Source organism: Pieris napi, chromosome 20 (assembly GCF_905475465.1).
Source record: "Pieris napi chromosome 20, ilPieNapi1.2, whole genome shotgun sequence".
Classification (NCBI taxonomy): domain Eukaryota; kingdom Metazoa; phylum Arthropoda; class Insecta; order Lepidoptera; family Pieridae; genus Pieris; species Pieris napi.
The window spans coordinates 6078520-6104894 of record NC_062253.1 but is presented as its reverse complement, the minus strand read 5'-3'; the positions used below and the strand labels follow the sequence as shown (position 1 = coordinate 6104894).

The 26375-nt window shown below is 32.7% G+C and overlaps 1 protein-coding gene across 1 annotated transcript in view; it reads left to right on the top strand.

Annotated features, from left to right (window-relative positions):
• Positions 1-26375, top strand: part of LOC125059756 (Down syndrome cell adhesion molecule-like protein Dscam2) — a 129564-nt gene that overhangs the window by 58290 nt on the left and 44899 nt on the right. The window contains exons 4-5 of the mRNA XM_047664305.1: positions 9126-9268; positions 19056-19217. Of these exons, the coding sequence (XP_047520261.1) occupies positions 9126-9268; positions 19056-19217 (305 nt within the window). The remainder of the gene's footprint in view (positions 1-9125; positions 9269-19055; positions 19218-26375) is intronic.

Here is a 26375-nt window from a genome sequence, read left to right as displayed (position 1 = left end):
TGATTTAATCTTGTAAATGCCAATAATAAAAAAATATAACATTAAATTATTAACATAACTTTCATATTTAGATTTAGATCAACTTTACAATAATAAGTATTAAATTTCTTATACTTAAAGTCAAAAATCATTTATTCATGTAGGTAACATTTATGAACGTCAGAAAAGAACTATACATTAAATGATTCAAATTTTACATTTACTGCCAGTTCTCAAATCAAGGGCGTAGAACGGAAGAGGAGAACTGGCAATAAACTCTCCGCCACTCTTTTTTAATCGCCAAGTTTTTTGTTTTACACAACGTTTGTAAGGAGCTACAACGATTACACCATGTTCCACATGACATCCTTAGTATTTAATAATAATAAAATAAGCAGGAGGCATGGTAAAATAGGAGCACGCACTTATATTCTCGTCGAAACAACACGCAAATACCTAGTTGAAACAACTAACATCATCGCATTCACGAATTCAAGCACGACCGGTCACCACAAGTAGCACCCGTTCACGAGTATGACGCATGGCTAGCCATCGGCCCCCTTGCCATATTTTAGGGAGAGAGACAACCCGACGCATGGACGCCGCCACAAGCTATGACATTTAAGCGAGCATGACGATCTTTGAATATCCTATCCTATATCTTAATACAGTTGTCAAAAAAATATTATTCTGAAAAGTATACCGGATTAAATAACCTTATGGACTGTTAATTCCGCAGTCAATAAGTAAGTGAAATCAATTAACTCCTAAATTGTCAAGATCAGAGAATGAACTCATACATGGAGATAAAAAATAACCACCACTATTAATGTGTACTATCGATTATATTTTATATCGATTATTTTTTATATGTAGTATTAAAAATAGTATGCTTATTTTTGTTTCTTTGCCAATTCAATTAAAAATATGAATGATGAACGAAAAGCTTTTTCAGCATCACGTCTCAGTCTAAGCGCCCGATCTGTCAAGGTGTGACAGCCAAGTATTAATGACAACTGATCTCTGCTCAGTGAAGGAGATTGCAGACCCTAATCCGGTCGCAAGATTAATGCGTGTCACGGACGAATGAGTTTTGTTTTCATTCGGTGAATGAATGATATAACGAGTGTTTTGGGAGATTATTTTTACCTTTTTCGGTTTGTTGGTGAACAATGGTAACAGCAATAATTTATCTTGATATCACTGAAACATTGTGTAGTTTTAGAATATTATTGGAATTACAATTATTGTTAATTTATCTTGCTTGTAAATAAGAGGGGGAAATATAACATTATATTTTTCTACCCCTTTAAAGGAATCGTAATTGAAATTTATTTCACCGGAAATGGATCTCAAGACCTGCGTATATACTGGACTATTGCTATCCAATTAAACTTGAAGGTATTTATTATATTACATATATTTATAAATATAAACAACAAATTATCTTTCAAGTTATTTTTTGAAATCAAAATTTAAGACACCAATTTCGTGTGGATTTAACAAATGTACAATAAAAATATAAACTTTGTAAAAACTGAAAGCTTTTAAAGCAAAAATATATATTATAATGTAACAGAGGTCGGGCGATTAGCATTTAAATCAAAATCCTCTAATCCGTTGGCGTTCAAGTCCGAAGCGTCCTCACTGTGGAACAATGATAATAATTATAATTCCCAACTTCGCACTCCAGATTTAGGGATCTTCCCTATGTCTGTTATACTAATATATAATAAATTACAAGTAATTATACTCCAAAATTCTTAAAAGTATTTTTATATTAAAATTTTAAAACATAAAAGGAATCATACCATATATTTCCAAGACACAAATGCACAAAAAAGAAGAGCAATAAAAACAATAACAAACCTTAAAATATAATATTAAAAGGAGTTCCTTTAGGCAAGGTTCCGAATACTGGCAGCGTTCCCCCTTTGAATAGATAGACTAATTCTTTGTCCGAGCTCTTTGGTCTCTTGTGATATCGACTAACCTTTTTGATATTACCTTATAAAGCCTTATAAAATGAATGTTAGGAGAAGTGACACTTCTCACGTTACGTTAATTTTAAAACTTTATGCCATAAGCAAAACTTTTTTACAACACGCATGATTTGAAGACAAATGACAGTCGACTTTGTATAGGAATATTCACGTGACCGAATGTATGTTAAATAGTCAGTAAGCAAAATATTACGCCAGACGTGACAGTTGTGAACCGTGCCCTCTAGCGCAAATTGTATAAGTATGATACTAGCTTACGTTTGTTCATGTGACCTTATAGTATAACTACGGGAACGTGGATGAAAACAAAAGACGAAACAGCTACAGCCGTCCCCATACTATGTGAACAACATATAACTTTATACACCATTTCCTACACGGCTAGTAAATATAATAATTCTCTAGTACCTGTGTAATAGATAATTATTATTGCACGTTTTGCGTATAGAATATTTTTCCGATATTTCTTTTAAATATTCATTATATTCTATTCTATAATATGCATTTCCTCGTAAACTAAGGGACATCACAACGCCGTGAAGATAAATGATTGATAAACTACAACATACCCACTGTATGTGCAACACGCGAAAAGAATTGGGCGATTTTCGCTACTAAGATTTTTTTTCTACATGCCATATATTTAGATTTATTCATCCTAGCAAGATGGTATCGGCTGATTTTTGTATGCTATTTACTCAGACAAAGGTCGTCAATTTTCGGGTCAAAAATGTAAGTTGTCGGATGCCGGTATGAGTTAGTCTTAATTGCCGACATAGACTGATAAATCGATTTTTGAAGTTCGAACGCGCGACGTATATATAGTCTAACTGATAGTTAACGTATAAAAATTCAAATTATTTATTAGCTAGCAATGGATAACATAATATGCATCAATTAGAGAGCACTACACAATCAGCTATGACAAATCGGCATGCAAATGTCAATTGTTTTATTTATTAATTCTTCGTGGCAGAAACATAATACAATTGACAATATAATTAAATGAAACGCGATCTCTTCCAGGCAACCACTGTGAAAAAAATAAAATAAATTAAAATTTGATAAGGCAAGCAAGAAGTGCAAAAATACATAAAGTTATTTAAACAAAACTAAAATAGGAACAAAAAAAACTAAACTAAGAAGGAACATTATGAAAAGGAAAAAGTTCAGTCTCACATCGGTTAGGGATACGATGTGGACAGGTAATGTTTGTACAGTAGAGATTTAAAGGAAGATATATTAAAAACAATTAATTTATTATTAGAGGAATACAACCTTTGGTTGTTCGAAATTTCCGCGTCATCCTCTATTCGGGGCCTGGATACTCGTAGCTCATAGTGACGTCATGACAGACGCAGTTTGTCTTCGTTACTGTAATAACGCTGGTGCCCTGCCCCTAATGGACACCCGGCTTTACGGTACGATGGACATTCGTTCCTACCTCTCATAACGAACGCTAAATGGGATTTCTTTCAGGCAATTTTCCTATATAACCCAAGTAACCTTTCATATGAATATAAGGGCAAAGTTATAAGTTCGTAAATCACTTTAAAATAAAAAAAAAGAGGGTGATAGCTTTTTTATGTAAATGATATATTGATAAACAATATGTTAAAAATAACCATTAAATTAGACATGATTTATTATTTTATTTATTTATTGACGGTGGAACACAAATTGGTCATCATTTCTCCGTCCTCCGTACACCTTTGACATTAATTACAATAATATTATAATACTTTAAATCTAAATTAATAACGTATATTAAAAAATCATAAGTTTGATAATTGTTTTACAATCTTAAACTGTTAGATACGACTGTATGAACCTGTTAATACCAAATGATTTCTTAATATGGAATTTTAAAAGCCCATGGAAGAGCAAAAACATTTTCTTAACTGGTATTTAGACTTTTTCGCACTAAAGGAAAAATTCCGAAATGCCAAGGTAAAGTTTAGAGTCGAGACTCACTATGACTTTGCTAAATATGTCTCCTGTCTTGCGATTTTGTAACTCACTTTTCGAACTCGCACAGCGGTTTTCGCAGTGGCGGTCGCGCTCAAATATAAGGAGGGAGCTTATAGTTTATTGTTTACCAGAATTCCAAATCGTAAAATGACTGCTTCACGACTGATTTGAGCGCGACCGCCGCTACGAAAACCGCTGTGCGAGTTCGAAAAGTGAGTTACAGAATCGCAAGGCTGTAAGTCAAAAATGTCGTGGTTACATAACGATTTTCTCAGTGTACAAATGTTATATGCACAAATATATATGGGTGTTTAAGTAACTTTGCTTTATAGAATTATGAATGAATTACCAACATCGCGTCTATAAACCCAAAAGTTCTGTTTACAAGGGTTTAGGCCCAACGGCCGATAGCTTTAAACTTACTCCATTAGCACTAAAGCTTCTGTATTCAATGAAAAACAATTAGTTCATTACAGAGTAAAACTTTTCAACCGCCTTAACCGATGAGTGGTGTTATTATTCCTGAGCCACTTTTTTCATTACAACTTTAATAAACTTTAACAACTATATGATAGTGTAACTGTCAAAGAAACAGCAGTGTTGGCTTCAGCGTGCGACCCTCGACCCTGAGATTGTAGGTTCGATTCCTGACTGTGTCCCGAAAACATCGTGTGGAAGCAGGCTAGCCTTAGACCCAAAAATTCAACAGCATGTGTTAGGCACTAAAGGTATCTTACCTATTAAAAAGAATCAATTGATCGAAAAGGTTGTAGCGCCGCTGGGTTTTAATACTCAAAATTAAGTGTTTATCGGTAAAATAAATTCTAGGTTTATATGGTTGCCTAGATTCTATAAAAAAGACGTTTAAACGTCTTTACTTGAATACAAAACATTATACATAATATATTTATTTGAAGAAAAATACTTCAAAAGTATCTGCATGTAAACAAAGTAATATAATATACAATTTCATTAGATGTTGGACTTTTTTCGGATGATAAACCAATTAAGAGCGCTGTGCGTTTAACTAATTTTTAGATGAACGTAAAGTTTAAATATGAAAATCACTTCCTTTTAATTTATGAATTTAAATTTGTAGATGTGATGACATAAACTAAGATACACACCACTGATATACTCAGAGAAGTTAGGAAACTTGATCCTACTAAGTTGTAGTTAATTGCTTGTTGAGTTTGGCTAGTTGAGTAGGTACATAAAAGTACACGGAAAGTTCTACAAAATTAACTAAAATCGGTAGGTATAATCGAATAGTAAATAATATATTTTTATCGATTTTATATAGGTATTAATTTTTCATTACCCCGTATCTTTTTTATACTTTATATAATTTGGCATTTATTATATCACCAGCGATACATTATATTAAATACACAGGCACACACATACAACGTAGGCGGCCTTATTATAAAACGTGGATTAAATCTAGTACCGTGTTAGTTACCAAGGTTACGAAGAGATGCTGATGAATCTGTCAAATCACTCGAGCTCCCCCAGTTCAATATACGAAGGCGGATTTATCAAGCTGTATCACGAACTTTGCTGTATAGAAGTTTATTACAAATCCTTCATAACCACGAAGAACCAACGATGAACGGATCACGTGGTGGAGCGCGGACAAGGCTCCACTGTTATCGCACCCCTTCTAGACAGGACAGGCGGACGAAAAGCGATGTTGGTGTTTTAGTGGGTATGCAACAAAAGCGAGTCCCACATAACCCTCGCGCCGCGGAATGTATATCCCCAAGTAAAGTAGGTTTTAGTGCACCATTTACACATTATTATTATTATTATTATTTACTTAACACACTGGCAGCTTTTAATAAGCTGATGCGCGTGTATTATGGGATTTGGAGAAACTTATCCAGTCTATTTTTAAAGGTGTTCACAGAAGGTGCACTGATCACACTTTCCGGAAGTCTATTCCAGTCGGCCACTACACGGTTTGGGAGAAAGTTCTTTAGGGAATTTGTGTTGTGTTGAGTGGTCTTAAGTTTTAAAGAACTACCCCTCAAATGTGTATTTTCACTTAAAATAAAGAGCTTCTCAATTCCTGGAACATTATAGTGGCCAGTGAGGATTTTATAGGTTTCAATGAGATTTCCTCGTAATCTCCTACTTCCTAAAACATCACAGCATATTTTTGGTAGTCATTCTAATGTTGACTTGATTGTAACATGTCTGTCCTTGAAGGCATGGCAGTAATAATTCCATATCTTTACTTTAGTGTCAATTATTTTTCGTTGACATACACAATTCCTACATGAATAGGTGATACTTTGACTTCAAATGACAGTAGCGGGTCACGCCTGTCGCATTTTTGTTTGTAAAACTGAGCAAACAGTTTAAGAAACCGTGGACTATCTTCATCTTGTTCGCTGATCGCGTAAATATTTTGTTCAGCTACATGAGCACCAGTATATAACTTTCTTTATTTATATAACTTTAGGTAGCCATTCAGAAGATAATTTTTACATTGTTTAAATTTAATTATTGGATTTGCGTTCCCTAATTGCCATTATTTATTATATAATCTGATAAAAGCCATGAGGCTGATTGCAGATGGATTAAAAAAAAAATGTTTTAATCTGTATCGGTGTTAACTAGTGGGTGTGTCAGCCTTCTGTTAAATAAATATGTTTTTGATTTTTTGTTATTAATACAAATTAAAATAAGTTTCATACATAATTATTTCGATGGGATAAAGAACAATAAAACTTTTCCTAAGTTATCAATAATCAATAACATTTTTGGTAAAATAAGGATGAAACTTCAAGTGACCACACCATTTCGTAAAAAGCCCACATTAATATTTACAAAAATTAGCCTTTATACCTTTCCGTTTTGTAAATAGAAAATCTTCAAACTCCGGTAACCTCATTATCTTTCTCCATTAACCCTAAGCTCGCGGTAAAAATTCCTGTTTCGTTTAAGAGGTGCGTAAAGGCGGTTTAGACTATTTCCCGTGTCCCCAGAGGCTAGAGGAAATTGCGGCAGGACAAGGGTCCGCTTACATCTTTTTATGACCGTGACTCGATTCGGCGAAATTGTTTCCAACTCTGCCAACAGGTGCGGCCTTTGTAGCATTCCCTAATTCAATTTGAGCTTTCCTAGAAATTCTAAGTATGTGACTTTGAAAGTTTCGTTACGTAAGGGAAACGACCTTACGGTAACTTTTTTAATATATTGAATAGATTCCTGTATTCTATATGATTCAAGAAAACTTTTTGGGCATCTTAAAATAGCGAAAGTAAGAATAATAACATTATATATTTTGTATAAATATCGCAAAAGATTTTCATGTATTTTCGTACAAATTTCGTGATATTAAGACACCAAGAACTAAAACTAATATAAATGCGCTGGAAAAGTTGCGCTTTTAGTCAAGGTAGTTTGTAATTTACCTGATTTGGATTTTACCTGATTGTGTTGTAATATGTTATTAGTGCATTTATTATAACATTATGTTCTATATTTGAATATTTTTTCACTTCTGAAACCATCTATTCAATAGCAAGTAAGTGCGCTTTGTTTTTGATTCTTGTTATTTTGTGTTTAATAAAGAGCTTTTTGTACAAAGTTAAATAAAAACAACACGAGTTGATACAAAAAGTGTTGTCAAACACACCGACTTTTAACAGGCACTTGAAGAGACATGGCTCACACAAGACAAGTTGCAATTAGCGCCGACACCACCTTATATTTACCCCGGCTTAATTAACGTGTGAGCGCTTGCCTTTAATTACGCATTTATGCTTTATTTTTTCTTAAAAATTGCTAGCAACGCATACAGTAGATTTTTTTCCGAATATCGAAAGAGTAGCCGGTAATATGGAATTCAACACATTTATTAAATAACTTGATGTTTTGAATGTTTTTTGTGGTATAAAATGTGGACGAGATAAGCAAAATATAATATTTTTTTATTTATTTATCTTTATTTATTAAGTTATTTATCTATAACTAAAAGCGTCCTTCGTTCACAGATAATATATTTGTAATAAAAGTATGAGTAACTAAAATAGAAGGAAAAAAAACAAAGCCCACAAAAAGAAATTAACCATCCGAAATGTATAAACGCGAAATTATTATTGTTTCGTATACTTTAGCAGTTGCCATATCTGTCGCGTTTATATCCATGAAAGAAGTTTTCCAGTAGAAGAAAGACACAAGTAAACCAAGTTACCCAGTTAGTTTGAAAGCTCCTGATTTCACCAAATTAATAACATAATTCTCTCAAACTTCCGGTCTATCTTCTCTATACATTTTACGATTCAGAAATGTTACAAATTATATTAAGCTGATAGCAATCCTTTATAAAATATTTGTAATTAATTTTGAATCATTATAACGAGATGTTATTCAGAATGAATGCGATGTCCGGGTGACTTTGATTAATTATAAAAAGCTTTGATATCGTGACTTCAATCGGAGGTCCCTTCATTTTTCATTTTGATATGATTTCAGATATCTTTGAAGTGTCCTTTACGCGGAAAAATGAATAAATTTGGAATCATTTACTTTAGGGAAAAATAATAAATTTTTATACAGAGTTTTTATTTATATTTGATTTTTTAAGCGTTATTTTGTTTAGCAAAACAAAGAACATCAAGTAGTGCTTAAGGAATTATAATTCATTGTCAAACTTTGTAATATGGCATCATAGTAGTATTCGTTTCTCATTCCCTATCTCAGTCCATACATATGAACTCCGTTTTGCTCCGATATGGATTTTCCTAATTATGTGTAAAATTGCTAGCGCGAAATCCAATGTTGTATACCTAAACGACTACTTGACTATTAAAATTGCAAATATAATAACAATGATGACAAGTCTTAGAAGGCTTTTTACTGTTTAGTTTCCAATTGAATTAAAAAAATCTCTGGCGCTACAACCTCTAGTTTCATGATCGTTTTTAAATCTAAATCTAGTAGGTGATCAGCCTCCAGTCACAAGACAATGTGACAATAAGACATGTCGGTTTCCTCACGATGTTTTCCTTCACCGTTCGAGCAAATGTTAAATGCGCACATAGAAAGAAAGTCCATTGGTGCACTGTCGGGGAACCTAAAACAAATACTTTTATTAATATTACGCTTATATTTAAGTTACAGAGAAACTTTTCACTACATGTTTGTTATAATTTGTTTCAGGCAAGCATTGTCAAACGGTACACTATGGCTAGGAGCGTTTTCGCCAGCGCAATACCGAAGCGACGTCCATGCAGGAGTTTATCGGTGTCGAGCATCTGGTACTACGGGGACTGTGCTCTCTCGCGATATGAGAGTAGAGGCAGGTCAGTACCTTCAACTACAATTTATAGAAGAGTAACAAATCTATAATATAGTGGTTATAATTTTAATACAAACAGCTTTTAGATTGTACAGGACTTGAAAACACCACCTTAATATTTTGTGAAATGCTCAATTGGTTCAGTGGTAAGCTTTTTCATAATATTGACGGTGTTGGATTCCAACCCCGTGTGGTAACGAAAAAATAAAGATGATGAACTCTTTATAAAACAGAGTGCTTTTATATCTGCAAATACGTAAGACCAATCATAAACTGTATTTATTTACAGACTACCACCAGTACCAGTTTTATATTTAAGGCTTAAATGTTACATACATTCATATTCAAGTTTAAACAAAATTTAGAGAACATTTCTATAATAAAAAAGATTGCCGAAGGAAAATTTATCCCAAGTACTAAAATAATATTAGAAAGTTTCGAATCCCTTGTGTATGCGTAGTTCGAACGTCGATTCCATTAGCGCCAGTCACAAAGGCGATATCGAAGGCTCAATCAAAGGTTTACGGCCCAGAGCAAGCCAAAGCCTCCTCCATAAAGATTCCTATTTGCATTCCGACCTAACGATTCACGCCCGAGACGTCAACAGCGGTCAAGTGTCATGTACACAATACTTTGGCCTGTATGTATATGACTATAAGTGCGGTTTTGCCGTGTCAATTGTAGGTTATCAAAAAGGGGTTTGCAGATGATGTGATCGGGTTGAATACTTCATTTCTCGAAGGTTTTCATCCAACTTGACTTTGAGGCAATGTCAGAATGATTTGCATGAGTTTATGAGAATAGATTCGATGAGGTCAAAAATCATTCTGCTATATTGTTTGATACAATCGTAGTTCTGCCCGTTTTCAAAATTTGAAAAAATATAATTCCACTTGAAATAAAATATATAACCACATAATAAAAAGAAAATTTAAATTTTTGTTGCGTTTTATCGTTAATTTTTGTACGTATAAACTTTACTTTAGCATAGCTTGGTAACTCGAACGTCATGGGTTTGATTCCGGATAAAGCATAATCGTTTTGTAACCCACAGACGTATCACAAGAATGAAATCCATTCTTATATGGGTAAAAGCTTTTGAAAAATGTTACATAGAGTTATATGACTAGTTGATAGTACGACACACAACGGCAGTAATTACAGCGTCAACAACGATGCTTAATTCCGTAATACCCTTAGTAACAGCAGCACTATAAACACAATTAGGTCTTATGGCTGATATTGCCTTAATATTCAAACTTGAATAAAATAAGACTATAGAGGTCAAAGCGCTTTTTTTTTCTTTATGGCTCGGTTTGTGCATTAGCCAGCGTCAAGTATAAGATTTTTTTATAATTCGCACTTGGAATTTCCATCCTCGGCCTAGAACGTATTGCTACGTTCTAAACCTTCACAGTCTCCTTTCTTAGGTAGCATACTCACTGCTTGCCTTATAAATTCGACCGTGCCCTCCATGTACGGTTTAAGCACTCGCCCGGTACTGCACAACCCTCCCAAAGGCCGAGAAGCGCTGAAAGAAGCAAATAAAGCGCTTTTTAAGCTGTAAAGCTTAATATATAGCATAAAAACATGTGTCGTTACGTTCCGCTTTCGTTAACTATTCGTTTTTACGCATTCTTAGTACTATTGCAGAATTTATAACATACTGTATAGTGTATATGTTTTTTTTTATGATTGGACAATTCACACCAATTGACCTAGTCCCATGCTAAGTTGGTGAAGCTTGTGTTATGGGTACTAGGCAACGGATATACATACATATTATACATAGATAGACCTAACACATATAAAAACATATTTAAACACCCATGTATTACAGATGACCCGTGAATTACAGATGCATATATTCTACTAAAAACCTGTACATTTATAAGAGATTTAATTAGCGTTAGCATATAGACAAACAAAATTCTTGAGAATTACGTTTTATTATATTGTTTAACGTAAAACCTTGTGGGTACTTACTCATAGAGCGATAAATGCAGGCTTTTGTTTTTAATCCAGCGCTTATGATATCTCGATGACACTCGGAGCCTTTTAACACAATGCGCCCTTATGCCAAAAACAGAATGTCAATTACACGTTTATTTAGGAGTACAACCATGACTTCGGAAATAGTAAATGCGATCGAAATCATTCTTATAATAACTGAATGATTTCAAAATGTATTGAAATCATTCAGTTATTATAAGAATCTCATACATATAGTTACCTTAATCCAGACGCTACATAGCATTCACGTATATTGTCAATTAAATTAATTATACAAGATTAGTTAAGATGTAATGGCTAAACTGTAAGCCTGCGTAGATTGCAATATGTTCGCAGTATAAAAAAGTATTGTTATATGTCAACTACTGACACAGGATTTACTTATACGTCAGGTATATAAATTAGATTTACGAAACGAAATTTTCATAAGAACAATATTATCCATAGATTACAAGAGTTTTAATAACAGCCATAGATAATAAATATATAGGTATGGTAGCTTAGGGCAGCCTGTGTCCGATGACGCTAACACAAAGGCAAAATTGACAAGTGACTGCAGAGAGTTGACGCGCGCTCATGTCAAGTGCCTGCCGTGCTCATTTGCATTTTGCATACCTGCAAGAACGGTGACATTTGATTGATCTCATATATTTAGCATGCATATTTTATGGTAGGGGAGCCCAAGAGGGGATTTCGGGATTTACTAAAGCGCGGCAGATTAATATATAGGGCGATACCTTGTACCCGGTTAAGTACCTCCACAAAATATGAGGCCCATATATAAGGCCGCCCGTGAAGGAGACAGGATCAGATTAGTAAAAAAAAATTGACCATCAGAAATTCCCGAGCGCGTCAGATTAAGGTAGGGTGAGTTAATGACATCCTAAAAAGTGTATATTCCACTAATCTGACAATTTGAGAGTGACGGAAAAAAAGGGGAGGGCAACAAAGTTGTAAAAAAAAAACGTCATCTCGACATTCTCGAGCGTAGCTAATTTTTTTTTTATTTTGAAGGAAATAATTCAAGAATAATGAAAAATATATAATCTGACGATTTGCGCAAGCCGAAATAACAAAAAATCGTCGATAAAGTTAAATGCGTGCAGCTGCGTGATGCCTACATTTCCTTAAACCGATCGGAATCTACTAAATGGCGTTCTAAATATTTCCCTCAAAATTACATTTCCTGTGAATTTGAACCGATTGGGACCGATAGATTTTGAGAAATTTTGAAAAATCTTAAAAAAATAAGAAATATTTTTTTTTAAAGTGGTTTCTTTATCGATCAACTTCAAAAACTAATCCGCCTTTGAGCTTGAAAAACCACGTCGATCGCCACCAAGCTGGTCAAAAGCGGTTGATTCGTTTGAGATATATCGTGAACGAAAGAAACCCGAAAAAGTGTTTTTTCGGGATTACTCCGAAATTTGTGGTTCGATCAATTAAAATTGCAAAATTACTTATGAGGATGATACAACTTCGTCGAATGCCGCCAACCGCGTGAAAATTGCTTGATCAATTCAAAAGTTATTGCGGTTTGAAAATTCCAAAAATAGTGTTCTATGAAACTTCTATCAGACTTTCGAGCTGGGAGAGCTCAAATGCATAGAAATGTTATTTCTTTGAACTCAGCGAGCTCAAAATATCCATTTTAAGCGCCCAGGAATGGAATTAGCGGGAAGTTGCAGGGATGGCCCTTTAGGTGAACCGTTTTTCTAAATTTTTTTTGTCAGATCAGGCGAATCCCTCTAGATAATCGTCAGATTATGAGACAGTACGTTTAGAACATAAAGATGAACCACATATATCTTAATCTGACGCGCTTGAGTATTTCAAAATTGCGATTTTTTTTTGCAAATTATGAAAATGGCCGTGGGTTTGCGTTCCATCGAAATCGTCAGATTAGTCAATGAGAGCTTTTTTTTGGTGCACTTAACACTCCCTTAGAAAATCTGACGCGCTCGATAATTTTTATTTTTTTTTCATTTTCAACCCTTAAATACAACCACCCCCATCATGCAAACGATCAGATTAACATACGTACATTATTAAAAATACGTAGGGCATTGATGCTATCAATATCTGACGCGCTCGAGGATGTCCATGCAACAGTTTTTTTTTACATATTTAACAATCTATAGCCGCTTCCCCCACCGATGAAAAGGTATATATCATATAACATTTTTTTCTTCTTATTATCTAAGCTTGGCATCCCAATAGGTCACAACGACGCTCGAGTAAATCCCCATTTAGCATCGTGGGCTCCCCTACCATTAGTATAATCTATTCGCAGAAGTAAATCCGAACCAGTTTGACACAGGGTCCTTCAAAAGGGCGTACCAATTCTTAAAGGGCCAAACATCAGGTGAGTCCAGTCCGTTTGCCCCTACTGCTATGTAAAAAAAACGGTACTTAATTTACCATTGGGGGTAGACTTATTTCTGGGACTGTTTCAATTTGCTCTGAAGTGCGTCGTACATTTTTTGTAAGATATGCTGGTTTCCCCATGAGATTTTCCATCCCTGTAACAAGAGTTAATTGCACCATAAAATACATTTGTGGACAGCTTGGATTCGAATACGAAACCTCCATTGAGTAAATACTAGAGACCAACAGTGTTTGTAAAAATTTATGAGTAAAAAAGTAGAAATTCGTTATACGGATTTTAACATTTATTTTAAAAGCGTTCATTTAGTCACGTCCGCGCTCGGATGAAAAGTTGCCATAAAATATCCGACAAGAAGATTGTTTTCAATCTGTACATTTCTCTCAATATCCGCGCTCAGTGTCAAACAATAAATCCATTCGCCTAAACGGAAAACACGTTTTTAATTCAAAACGATTTATTCGACAAACAAAATGAAATCGGAGCTCCAAAATAAAGTGATTATTTCAAGATGGCGGCCGCTATCATTTGGCGCGAAATTAGAAATTGAGAAGTTCTTGATAATATAATTTAAAGATTTTCATGAATCACAGCTGCTGCGGACTATGCTGAAATAATTGTCTGTGTAAAGGAGTTATATTTTAACTTCAAATAAGGTACGTTGTTAATTGTTTGAAATTTTAAGGGGCCAAGTCTAAAACGTATCATAACATACGGCAGGTTTTATTAAGAAAAATCATTTATGAAACGCTTTGTTATTATTAATATCTTTTCGATATAAAGTTACTGTAAACCATTATATAATATAAAAAAAGTGCGTGCGTACAAAGTACACATGCCTGAAGTGAAACTTCTTTGGCAAACTAATTTTTAAGTCTTGTTCATATTTATACAAATCTAAAACTTTAGATTTTCGAGACTTAGAGGGAGGGAAAAATGAAGAAACGTTAGGAATTTAATTGGCATTAAAGAATTAAAAGTGTCGAAAATTATTACAAATTATACATTTAATTTTCTTAATTTATTTTTTCGATACTAAAAACACGTGCCATTTTAATTTACGATTCGTCATTTGAGATTTCGATAAATTATTTTGTATTAAATATAATATACTAATATTTCATAAATTCTGTTTACGAAACTTTAATTTCAAAAACAGAATTTCTATAAGGTAATTCGCCCTTCTCACTCTCTCTCAGTCGGTCTCAATCGCTCTCTCCCCTTTCTTATACAAAAACGCTGCACATCTTCGTGACGCTGATATTATTATTATTGTGTTTCATCCGTAAAAATGTTACCCTCATGCGCCTAAAGAACTTTCACTTCAATTATATTTTAAAATTAACCTCAAACATACCAATAATACCGAACGGAAATAGTAGCTAAAATACACATTCAATAATTAGTTGCCTCTATATACATGATCATACACCAAAAACAGGCAGCGATTCACATAGTCAATAATGTACTTGGAGATATTTTTTAATCAATACACTAAATTCATCGAATATACGTAAGTATTTTAACATTAGCCTCAGTATTCAGGAGAAGTAACGATTTACCGCGTGCATGCTGTATAGATATTAATTAACCTCAAATATTTAACCAACACTTGAATAGTGTTGTCTCATAGTTTTTTATTAAAGTCAGAACAGGACTAAACTTTGTGACCTAGTGCAATTTTGAAATAATCTTGGTCTTAGTGAACGCTGCTACTGTTAATGCTAGTGTTATTAGACTATATTTTGAAGACCCCAGTGGAGTTATAAAAAGTATAACAACAGTTCCATATATATGGAAATCTTTATTAGATTCTTTGTATTAAAACAAAATTACTTGACGACGACTTGAAAGGCGACATTCAATAGCTATTTAAAGTTACTATACAAATACAAACGCACAAACAAATAATTATTCCACAGACTGAAGTACAGTTTAGCTGTCCCTTGGATAGGGAGATGCACTCAGCTATCTCTCTATTATCACCAAATGGCAATGACAGCCGGTGTACAGCGTTAGAGAATCAGTTACAGAGAAAATTCAAAATAAAGAAATAACTAAAAAACTAGTGATCGATACAAAGTAATGCGTTTAACATCAGACGTAAAAGCTTTCCTCGTAGTATAATTTGTCTGATCGGCTTACATGGGTCCGCGGGCTAATCCTGTCAAAGTAGAGTGGAAGAGTGGCGGGGGAAATCAGCCGTCGTGTTTATTATTCATATCCACACCGCAACGTTTCATTATCACCGCACTGTCCTCTGGGACGAGAGCTCGTTATTGTAACCACCCGAATCAAGTAACTTAGTTGCTTTGTGTTTCAAACATTGTGCAATTAAGACGTAAAGTTTCGACTATTTCAGGCGATTCTACGGAAAGGGAAGAAATCGCGAAGAAACTAATAAACCGAAAATAGTTTTGGGAGCGTTCAAGTATTACGTAACTAATTTTTATTCTTTTGTAAAACGTAAATTACGTGTTATTGTTAATATATTATTTTCGATTTAGGTATAAAGAGTCACTTACTATACTTGGGTACAGAAAAACGTTACGGCGCGTTACATGGCGGGGGGTCAATAATCTCCAAAAATTGCGTGACGTAATACTTCAGGAACAGAAAAAGTTTCTTAAGATGAATAATGTCATGAAGAGTTATTAAATAATCTAATAATGTAATGTGTTACGTAATTTTAAATGTTTACTAATTATGTAAGAGGAACTTCCACGCCATCTAGGTATGTAATTTTGTAGCTATACTTACAAATTAATAACAATTATTATTATAATTTCGGATTGAAAATAGCGTAGAAGTTTATGAATAATGAGTAAAAAACTTGAAATTGTACTATGGACGTACAGTGATCACTTTAAATTTAGACATGACTAAAAGTGTTTTACTTTGATACCTTGCCTATAACTGTAGTACTGATCATTTGTAACATGAATGCTAATTTGAAACTAACAATAGCATTGAACTAAATCCATATCCAACTATCGAAATATTGTTTTTGAGATAACGTTTCGAGTAGTTGGAAAACAAACTTACACTTACTCCAGATACGCGAAAGCGTTTACAATGAGTTGCGAGTTCATTGTTTGTAGGCATTTAAAGTTGATGTTAATATTATTATATTTGTTAATGTTCTATTTCAAAGCTTAAGTATTTAACTCGTAGTGATTACTATATCAAATTTTAACCTTTAGTTGTTTCCATAACTTCCTTAACAATTCACACAACCAAAAAAAGCCAAAAAGTGTAAAACAAACTGTTTGGCTTCTACATTCAATATAAATTGAATTGAAACAAAATTAAAGATACTTCTAGAACTTATCATTTGTTCTTCTAAAAAAACACAAATTTATAAATAAACAAAATTTTAAACTAAAATCAAATCAAATCTTGTTAATAGCGCAACTAAAGGAATATTTATAAATTTCTTACTCCTAGAGCTAACTTAAATTATTAATGTCGGAGCAATGGCGTTACTGTCAGCTGCTATTGTCGTCATATGTCACAGAGCTTATAAATTAACAATGTCAAAGTTAAAACATTTCAAAGCCGTTAATATTTGTGGTTTGTTTGATTGGCCAATGTTGCTAGATCAGTAAATTAACAAATTTTCAATGATCGATAGTAATAGTAAGTCCATAGTCATTATTATTATTGAAACTATAAAACTCTTGAAACTTAAAGACAGTCAATATTAAAATAATTATTCTCACGATCACAAATTCGGGTTGCTAAAAATACACTGGTTGGTAGGGTCCTCATGAGGGAGAACCAACGGAGAGAATAGGATAAAGAAAAATACAGTCCTCATTTCATTTGAGCAAAAGCCTTTACAAAGTATATAGTAAAGAAAAAATTTAATGGCTGATGCCAACCAAACCCTTATCGTTTCAAAAGCGAATTAATATTGTATTTATGACGGAACAATGTTTGATTTAAATCATAATTGTGTATAATAAGTCCACATAGCTCACATTGGCTATCAGAACCATAGTTTGATTATTGCTATACAAAACTACAGTGAGAAGTTCTCGTTTATATCAATAAATGTGTCACCGCCTGTGAAACATGATAGTAATGAATTATCGGGTGACAGGACATCGGAGTTAGGCTAGATGAAGGACCGCAGTAATTCAGTCTGGCGGGTAAGTTCCGTAATTAGAGGCGCGGATCGTCTAGTTGACAGACACCAACTTATTCAATTACTATAATTAAGTTACTTGTATTAAGTATCTCGTATTTTGGTTTGGATAAACAGTAATATATTTATAATATAACTAGCAGACTCGGCCAAGCTTTTCTGTGGCTAAAGTTTTTGTTATATTACATAGTAGTTAACTATTCAATGGAAACGGTAACACCAGTCATGGGGACCACCATGCTTTTTTGGTGGTAACGCCATTAAATTGTAGCTTATGTGTTATGGTACTTTCAACACAGCGCCATCTGTTAGAATTGTGACTATCAAATAATAAACAAATATTTTGCAATAAAATAATATTGCGGGTATGCATCAAGATGTAAGCTATCCTATCTTTTAAGCTAGATCAAATTGCACACGGTGTGCAAATTTGATTGACATCGGTTGAGTAGTTTAGGAGTCCATAGCGGACAAACAACGTGACACGTAATTTATATATATAAAGATAATAATAATATAGCCTTTAAATTCGGAAACTCTGTGATTTTATATATATGAACTTTAATATATTTTCACTCCAGTATATCTCGGAGTTCGGTGTGCCTCTTGGCAAAGGCCTCAGTCTTTCCACTGATCTCTATCTTTTGCGACTCTTCTCCAGTTGTAGCCTGCTGTTAGTTTCAGTTCGTCCTCTCATCTCTTGCGTGGTCGGCCTCTTCTTATTATTAATATTCTTAATAATATAATTATTAAGTTTAAAAATAATTCACATTACCTGAATTATAATTCTAAGAGATAAAACTAATTTAAATGGTTTTGTTATGAGGTTTAAGAAAATTGGAATACCTTATTATTCAAAAATAATTATTGATTAAATTTGTTTTTATCACTACATACTATTACATATATATAAAATTACATGAGTTATCTGATAATATTTGAAATTGAGACGTCCAAGGAATTTCTAATTTAGGAATACAAGCAATTTCTATAATATCAAGCATGTTACAACCTCACTTTGAGATACGTCTACGCCATTCTTACGTTATATTAAAAATGTATATTTATTAGATTCAATTCTAATTTATAAGAGTAGTTTAATCATTGTAATAAACTTATTATTTCTTTTTAACCAGTATTGTGCAATATTTTAATTTTCAGTTCATCATAATTATTTATTGTTGTACATAGATTATTATTTTTTACTGTTGTAGCAACTAATACCACAGTTTATTCTTATAGTGATGGACGTACCGTGGGAAGTACAAGTGCAGGCGAGTCCTGGAGTGGCTGGTGGCGCTGCACTTTTGACTTGCATTACACCGCGACCTGTCAGGAACTACGTCAGCGTCACTCGATGGTACAAGGACGGTTCTGTTCTAGCGCCTATGGCTTCTGATTCAGGTGATTTTTTTTCTTTTATAAGACGTATACACTTGCTTTGGTACAATGCATTGGAATGAAATTCCTTTGCTTTGACATTCTAAAGTGAGTGAGAGTCATTCACGAGTAACTATGATAAATTTATATTTCTTGAGTTGAGAATTGCTGTGGCTAAGGTTTTTATTACATGAATTAGTAGTAAACTGTTCAAGGGAAACGGTAGGAGAACACCAATCATGGGAACCACCATGCTTTTTTGGTGGTAATGCCATTAAATTGTAGCTTATGTGAAACGTTGGTACTTTCAACACAGCGCCATCTGTTAGAATTGTGACTCTCAAATAATAATTAAAATAATTTGCAATAAAATTATATTGCTGGTATAAATTGAGATGTAATCCTATCTTTTAAGTTAAATCAAACTGCACATGGTGTGCAAATTTGATTGAAATCGGTTCAGTAGTTTAGGAGTCCATAGCGGACAAACAACGTGACACGTAATTTATACATATTAAGATTAGCAGCAGCAATGTTTTAATATTTAGACAATTTTAAAAAGTACAATAATTTTTTACTCTTTAAAAAAAGTTATAGTTCCATTTTATCCATTTCAATAATACTTTTCAGGTCTGTTTACTATTTTTGTTAGAAATATATTCCGGTCCTTATTTGCACATAACTTATATGTAATATAACTGCTCTTTATAATAATGAAAAAAGTACCTCAAGTAACAATAATTTACGTAGTCTATTTTGTAATTATATAAATGTGATCGATTACCTTATAAGTTATATGCTTTGTATCTTGGACTATATTTATACTACAAAGAGAAAATAAAAATTTGCTACTTGAATATACAGTCATATTAATAAAGTCATTAGCAAGCAGCTCTGCGCTCTTGATTGATAAATGAGCAACAATAATTGTGCAATAAATTACCGGCTTCCAATATTGGTGCAGTACTGGACATCTGCCAGCCGAGGTATAATATAGTATGCATAATTCACTTTTGTTATGGTACATTTGAGTAAGTACAAAGAGCCAAATATGATAATAAATTATTAACTTATAAAAATATTCCCTTAACTTATATTAATCCCAGTGAGAATCTTGGCTGTTCTTCTCAGACGAGTAAGCTGTTTTTTAAACGGTTTTATTTAGCTCACCCCGTTTGTTTTATTCTTGGGTCAAATTTAGTAATTCAAATTTCACCCTCTTCCTGTCAACCGATTAATCTGAAATTTTGTATACACTTTGGATTTTGGTGACAATACAATAAACTAAATAAATAAAATAAAAGAAATAAATAAATAAACATGTGTGTATGTACATAGTTATATTATCATAGTTATCGATCTAGAATAGGTAGGTATGTTAATATTATAATATGTAAACGAGTCAAAAAAGAAACAAAAATATTTATTACGAAATAATTAGGTACAAAAGTAATCAGTCATTTTGGTCTGTTTTTTTTAGCCCAGTCTCAAATATATTTTGCATTTTACGTTTCATACTCCTCAAGGTATGAGTATCACCAGTATCAAACTGTTCGTTAACTGTTCGACAATTCACGTGCCCCACGGTTTTATTTTAGTCTAGTCTATGCATATGTTTATAATTCCCACGACTGTATCTATTTTATTATTTTTTGGTTTTTAGTACATTTATCTTAAACATTGCAATGTATGTTTAACATAAAACCGTTTAACTTAAAAAGTTTTTTTACCTATTTTTATTTTTTGTTAAACTTTTATTTATTTATTTCCTATTTTTACATTTATTTATTTTTACTATTTTAACTTAAGCTTACGCGCTCATAAAAAAAATTAAACACGCTTTTGAAGCATGAAACAATTACATCTTTTGTCTTTATTACTATCGTCTCTCCATAACAATTATAAACGTGACCAATAGAGGCTCATTTAGTGGAAATTAGCCTAGTATTAATAAAAGCCGAACCAACCGTTTGCTCTTATGACTCTGGGAGTCACTAATGGTTAAGCCATTACCAAAGACCTAAAAAGGCTACCATACATCTAATTACTAGCTAATCTAAGACCTTTGGAACCGCTTTCGTAATTTTTTCGTCAGCATCGTACTGAATTTACACATATCTTACGATATACATATTATATAACACTACTTCTTTTAATCCTGTGAATAGGATGTCTCGCTCCTACAATTTAATTACTAACATTTATTAAAATATTAATACATTTAACAGCAATTTTCAAACAGTGCAGATATGTAGGATACCGTAATTTTGTGTATTAAGCTCTAAATGAGGTTTAAGTGTCTATTATATTGGCGATTAAAAAGAGTGGCGTAGAGTTTATTGCCACTTCTTCTCTTCCGTTCTACGCTTGATTGAGAACTGGCAGTAAATGTAAAATTAGAAGTATTAATATGTATTTCTTTACTGACGAATCATAAGTGTACATTATGTTACCTATATGATTAAATGATTTTTCACTTTTACTTTTATTTATTTTTAGTTTTTACTCTTTGCTTGTGTGATTTTTTTTCTTTGCTAGTTTTTATTCTAAAATAATTGATATGTATGTGTGTAAAATTTGTGACGTCACTCTTGTACATTCTAAGCATGCATGTTGTTTTAGGAGTTATAAATAAAATAACAGATTATTTTTTGAACATCGCAAAATGTTCGAAATTACAAAACTACCGCAGTGTTGTGGTTTCGCAGACACTACCATTGTTTAATCCGAACAATCAACAATTCCTCCGTCGCTACGAGCTACGGATAGCTAACAATCATTTCGGAACAACCAATATCAGTTTTCCAATAGAGCGTTGTAAAGCCGAAATTAATTCCGTCCCGCGCCCTTCCGGAGATTATTGCCTCACTGAGGAGGCAGGGTGCGAATTAAGAATTTCCCTACAAAGCAGCTGTCCGCGACAGAAACAAGGCTTCATGAGTTTTAATTCTCTCGATTGGATGAGAAAATTCAATTAGCGTTTTTCCTCTTGAAATCCCTTTGTTTCCGTTTTTGGTGCAGACAATTTCCGATCATATTTAACACAATTTTAAATTAGTCTACCTCGTTGCATTTTGTTTGCAAATTTATTCAGACATCACAAAAATTATTAGTTTGTTAAGGTATATAAATAGGGTGTTACATAAATATTACCAAGTTACTATAATATTACCAAGAGGAAAGATTTGTATGTTTTGTTTATATGTTTTGTATGTTTATACGTATTTGCTCAAAAAGTAATGGACTGATTTTAAAAATTCTTTTACCATTTCAATGCTAAATTATCACTGATTAATATAGGCTATTAATTGCAAGAAAAAATAAGGATCCCTACTAAAACTACAATAATGGTATCCAAGGTGTAAAAAAAATGCGCATAATATATATTTCACAATATTAAAGAACATACAATATCTACAAAAAATGTTTAAAAAATAATATATTGTAGAATTGGTAAGTTACATGTTATGAAAAGGTAAAAATTTACCTGCCTACAGATAAAAAGTAACGGCTCATTCATTTATTAATCAGATCAAAATACAATTAATGTTTCAATAACGCTTGTAAAAACTGTTATCATTTATTATATTTCAATTTAATTTTTGAGTGGCTTTTTAAGTTCCATAGGTACCTGTTATTCAAGCTATAAAAGTTTTGTTAGGTTCACAGTCGTCTAACAATAGTATTGTTCCCTTTTATTGTTATTTTCCCAGAAAAAGTTTATTTCCCTGCTCATTTCACTGCCAATAAGAATCAAGTAGGAGCCCCTTGAGAGAACAGCTTATGTTTAGGAGACGACGATAAAATAAAATGGGCTTGAGCTTAGTACATACATGACATGGAATAACAAAATAATAAAGTTTTAGTAATATTTTTTGTTTTTTTTTTAATGTTAAGTTGGTAATTATGGCGTAACTAGAATTACGAAATAATAATGTTTTAGTAATATTTTTTTGTTTTTTTTAATGTAAGTTGGTAGTTATGGCGTAACTAGAACTACAAAATAATAATGTTTTGGTAAAAATTTTTTGGTTTTTTTATGTAAGTTGGTAATTATAGCGTAACTAGAATTACGAAATAATAATGTTTTGGTAATATTTTTTTGGTTTTTTTATGTAAGTTGGTAATTATAGAGTAACTAGAATTGCGAAATAATAATGTTTTAGTAATATTTTTTTTATTTTATATAAGTTGGTAATTATAGCGTAACTAGAATTACAAAATAATAATGATTTAGTAATATCGTTTTGTTTTTTTTTATGTAAGTTGGTAATTATAGCGTAACTAGAATTACAAAATAATAAAGTTTTAGTAATATCGTTTTGTTTTTTTTTATGTAAGTTGGTAATTATAGCGTAACTAGAATCACAAAATAATAATGTTTTAGTAATATTTTTTTTTTTAAATGTAAGTTGGTAATTATAGCGTGACTAACACAGATAGCTTTAACTATCTAAGTTTGATCCAGCGTAACACTTCTAGTTTGGTAGGTAAAGAACGTTGTTTTCGTACTTGCCTTACAAATTATCAATGACAAAGAAAGGATTAGTAGTCCTTGGCGGTACGTGGTTATTTTTTTTAAATCATATAATTCGATTTTGATATGAATGACAGCAGGAACAACCTCTTAGGTTTAATATATTTTCAAAAATTTGCCATTTTTTAATGAAGTTCACTGATTTTGATAGCTGACTTAACATAGAATTTCACATAGTTGTTGTAAGAATATAGTGTATGTTGTGCCTTAATTGACAAACTAGAAGTGAAATGGAAAGTGCGATTCGAAAAGCAAGTTTAATGTTCGCTTTGAGTTTGCGATCACTTTGCTTTGTTCGTAATTGATCAAGAGAATCTTGATATTAAAATCTCTATGAAAATTGTTTTGACCAATTTGGGGTCAAAGTAGCTGTAGCTTAATTATCGACATTTGTTTCTGAAACAGTAGCTATACGGATTATGTTTCTATACATTTTGAGCAAGTGTTGATCACCACTCTCAACCAACCCAATCGACAAGAATCTAACCATACGAGGTAATACCATGCGCGTTCTCAATACAAAATAATTAACAAAAAAAAGTATATATGTCAGAAGTGAAACTTCTTTGGCAAACTAATTTTTAACCCTTGTTCATAAAATCTAAAACTTTATCGAGACTTAGAGGCAGGGAAAAAGGATGATATGTCAGGAATTTCATGAATTTCATTGTCATTAAAATATTAAGTGTCGAAAATGAATACAAATAATAAATTAAACTTATTTCTTCGATAATAAAAACACGTGCCATTTTAATTTGCAATTCGTCATTTGAGATTTCAATAAATTATTTTTGCTTAAATTATAAAATACTAATATGTCATAAATTCTCTTTTACGAAATTTTAATTTTAAAAGTAGAATTTCGGTAACGTAATTCACCCTTCTCACTCTCACTCAATCGGTCTCAATCGCTCTCAATCGCCTTCTCCGTTTTCTCCGACAAAAACGCTGCACATCTAAGTGACGTTTTTTTAAAAATGTTACCATGCGCCTTAAGAATGTTTCACTTCAATAAATTAATTGAAAATGTTGGTCGTTTATTACAATTTCAATAACCCTTTGTCGACTTAAGGATAAACTAAAGTTACGTACGTAAATTATAAATCTAGAGTAAGCTGAATTATATTTACCCAGACCCTCCAAACTTAGACTGGAGACAAAGGGTGCCCTTTCAGAATTAATTCTCATTTATTCAGCTCCAATATTTGGTTAGTATTAATATTTATGTGTATGTAAAACGTATATCTATATATATTTATAAAAATGAATTACTATTTCACTTGGTCACGGCATCACGCGTGAACGGCTGGACCGATTTCGCTAGAAAAAAATAAGAAAATTGCGCAGAACATTAGAAAATTTAAGAATACTTAACCACCATCCAAATTCAAACTTTTTTGATGTAACCTTATGGCGTTTGACATAACATGACAGAATGCGTGCTGCAAATATCGTCAAAGAGGATGAAAGAAACTTATATTGATAAAATACATCAAAAAAAATAAAGGTAAAATATGAAATAGACCATACTTATAACTAGATCAGCACACTTCATCAAAAAACTTTTAGAAAGAGAGACAAGAAGAAACTTGTCAGCTGATATGTAGGTATATAATATCTATATATATATATATATATATATATATAATTCTGCTGAAGGTGTGTATGCCACTGAATTTCCTCTAAAACGGCTTCAACGATTTGAATGATTTTTTGCGTTTGGGTGACGCTCTGGATGGTTTAGATTCACAAATCAGCCCAGCAGATGGCGCTGCAGTCAGAACTATCATACTTTGTTTAATATATTAATCGCTTGACATATCATGCAGGACAACGTCTGTCGGGTCCGCTAGTGAGTAATATAAAGCGATATGATAGGGTGGACTAGTGGCTATAGCAATTAATTAAAATGCAAATAATACTTGAAAACATTGTGTTTACTTATGTATTTTTGCACTTCTTGCTTACCTTATCTAATTATTTTTTTTCTCACAGTAGTTGCCTGGTAGAGATCGCTCGAAAGCGATAAGGCCACCCATTCCTTATTTTCATTTAATTATGTCAATTGTATTATATTTCTGCAACGAAGTGTTAATAAATAAATAAATATACGAAAAATTTCGTATTTGGTGCCTTGTGATAAAATTATTTTACGCTAGTACAACCACAACAATTATTTTTCGTAACGATATGTTACACAGCCGTCGTGGATACAGCCAACATTTTCTGACATTCGCGCTCAAGCAAATAAATCAACAGTGCAAGTACAGATTAATGACGTTTACTAAGTAGTTTAGTAGCTAAAACTAAAGCTAAAGGTCAGTACTCACATACGTTATTACTCGATAGTTTTACTCGAAGTCGAGTTAAAATCAACGTGTGGACCGCAAAACTCACAGCTCGAAGGCTCGCACCGAGCCGGCTCGATGGAATTAAATGAAAGTAATTTCATTCGAACCTACTCGAAGCGAGCCGTCAATCTTGACTCGAACGTGTGTACGTGACTGCGAGTGGCGCGAGGCGAGCGTCAGTCTGGTATTTAAGATCTTAGTGCTCTGGGACTCGTGGTAGTTGTCATATTAAATAATATAGTTGCTTACAAGTGAGATACTTATAAGAGCTTTCTGTTACGAGATTATAGGAAT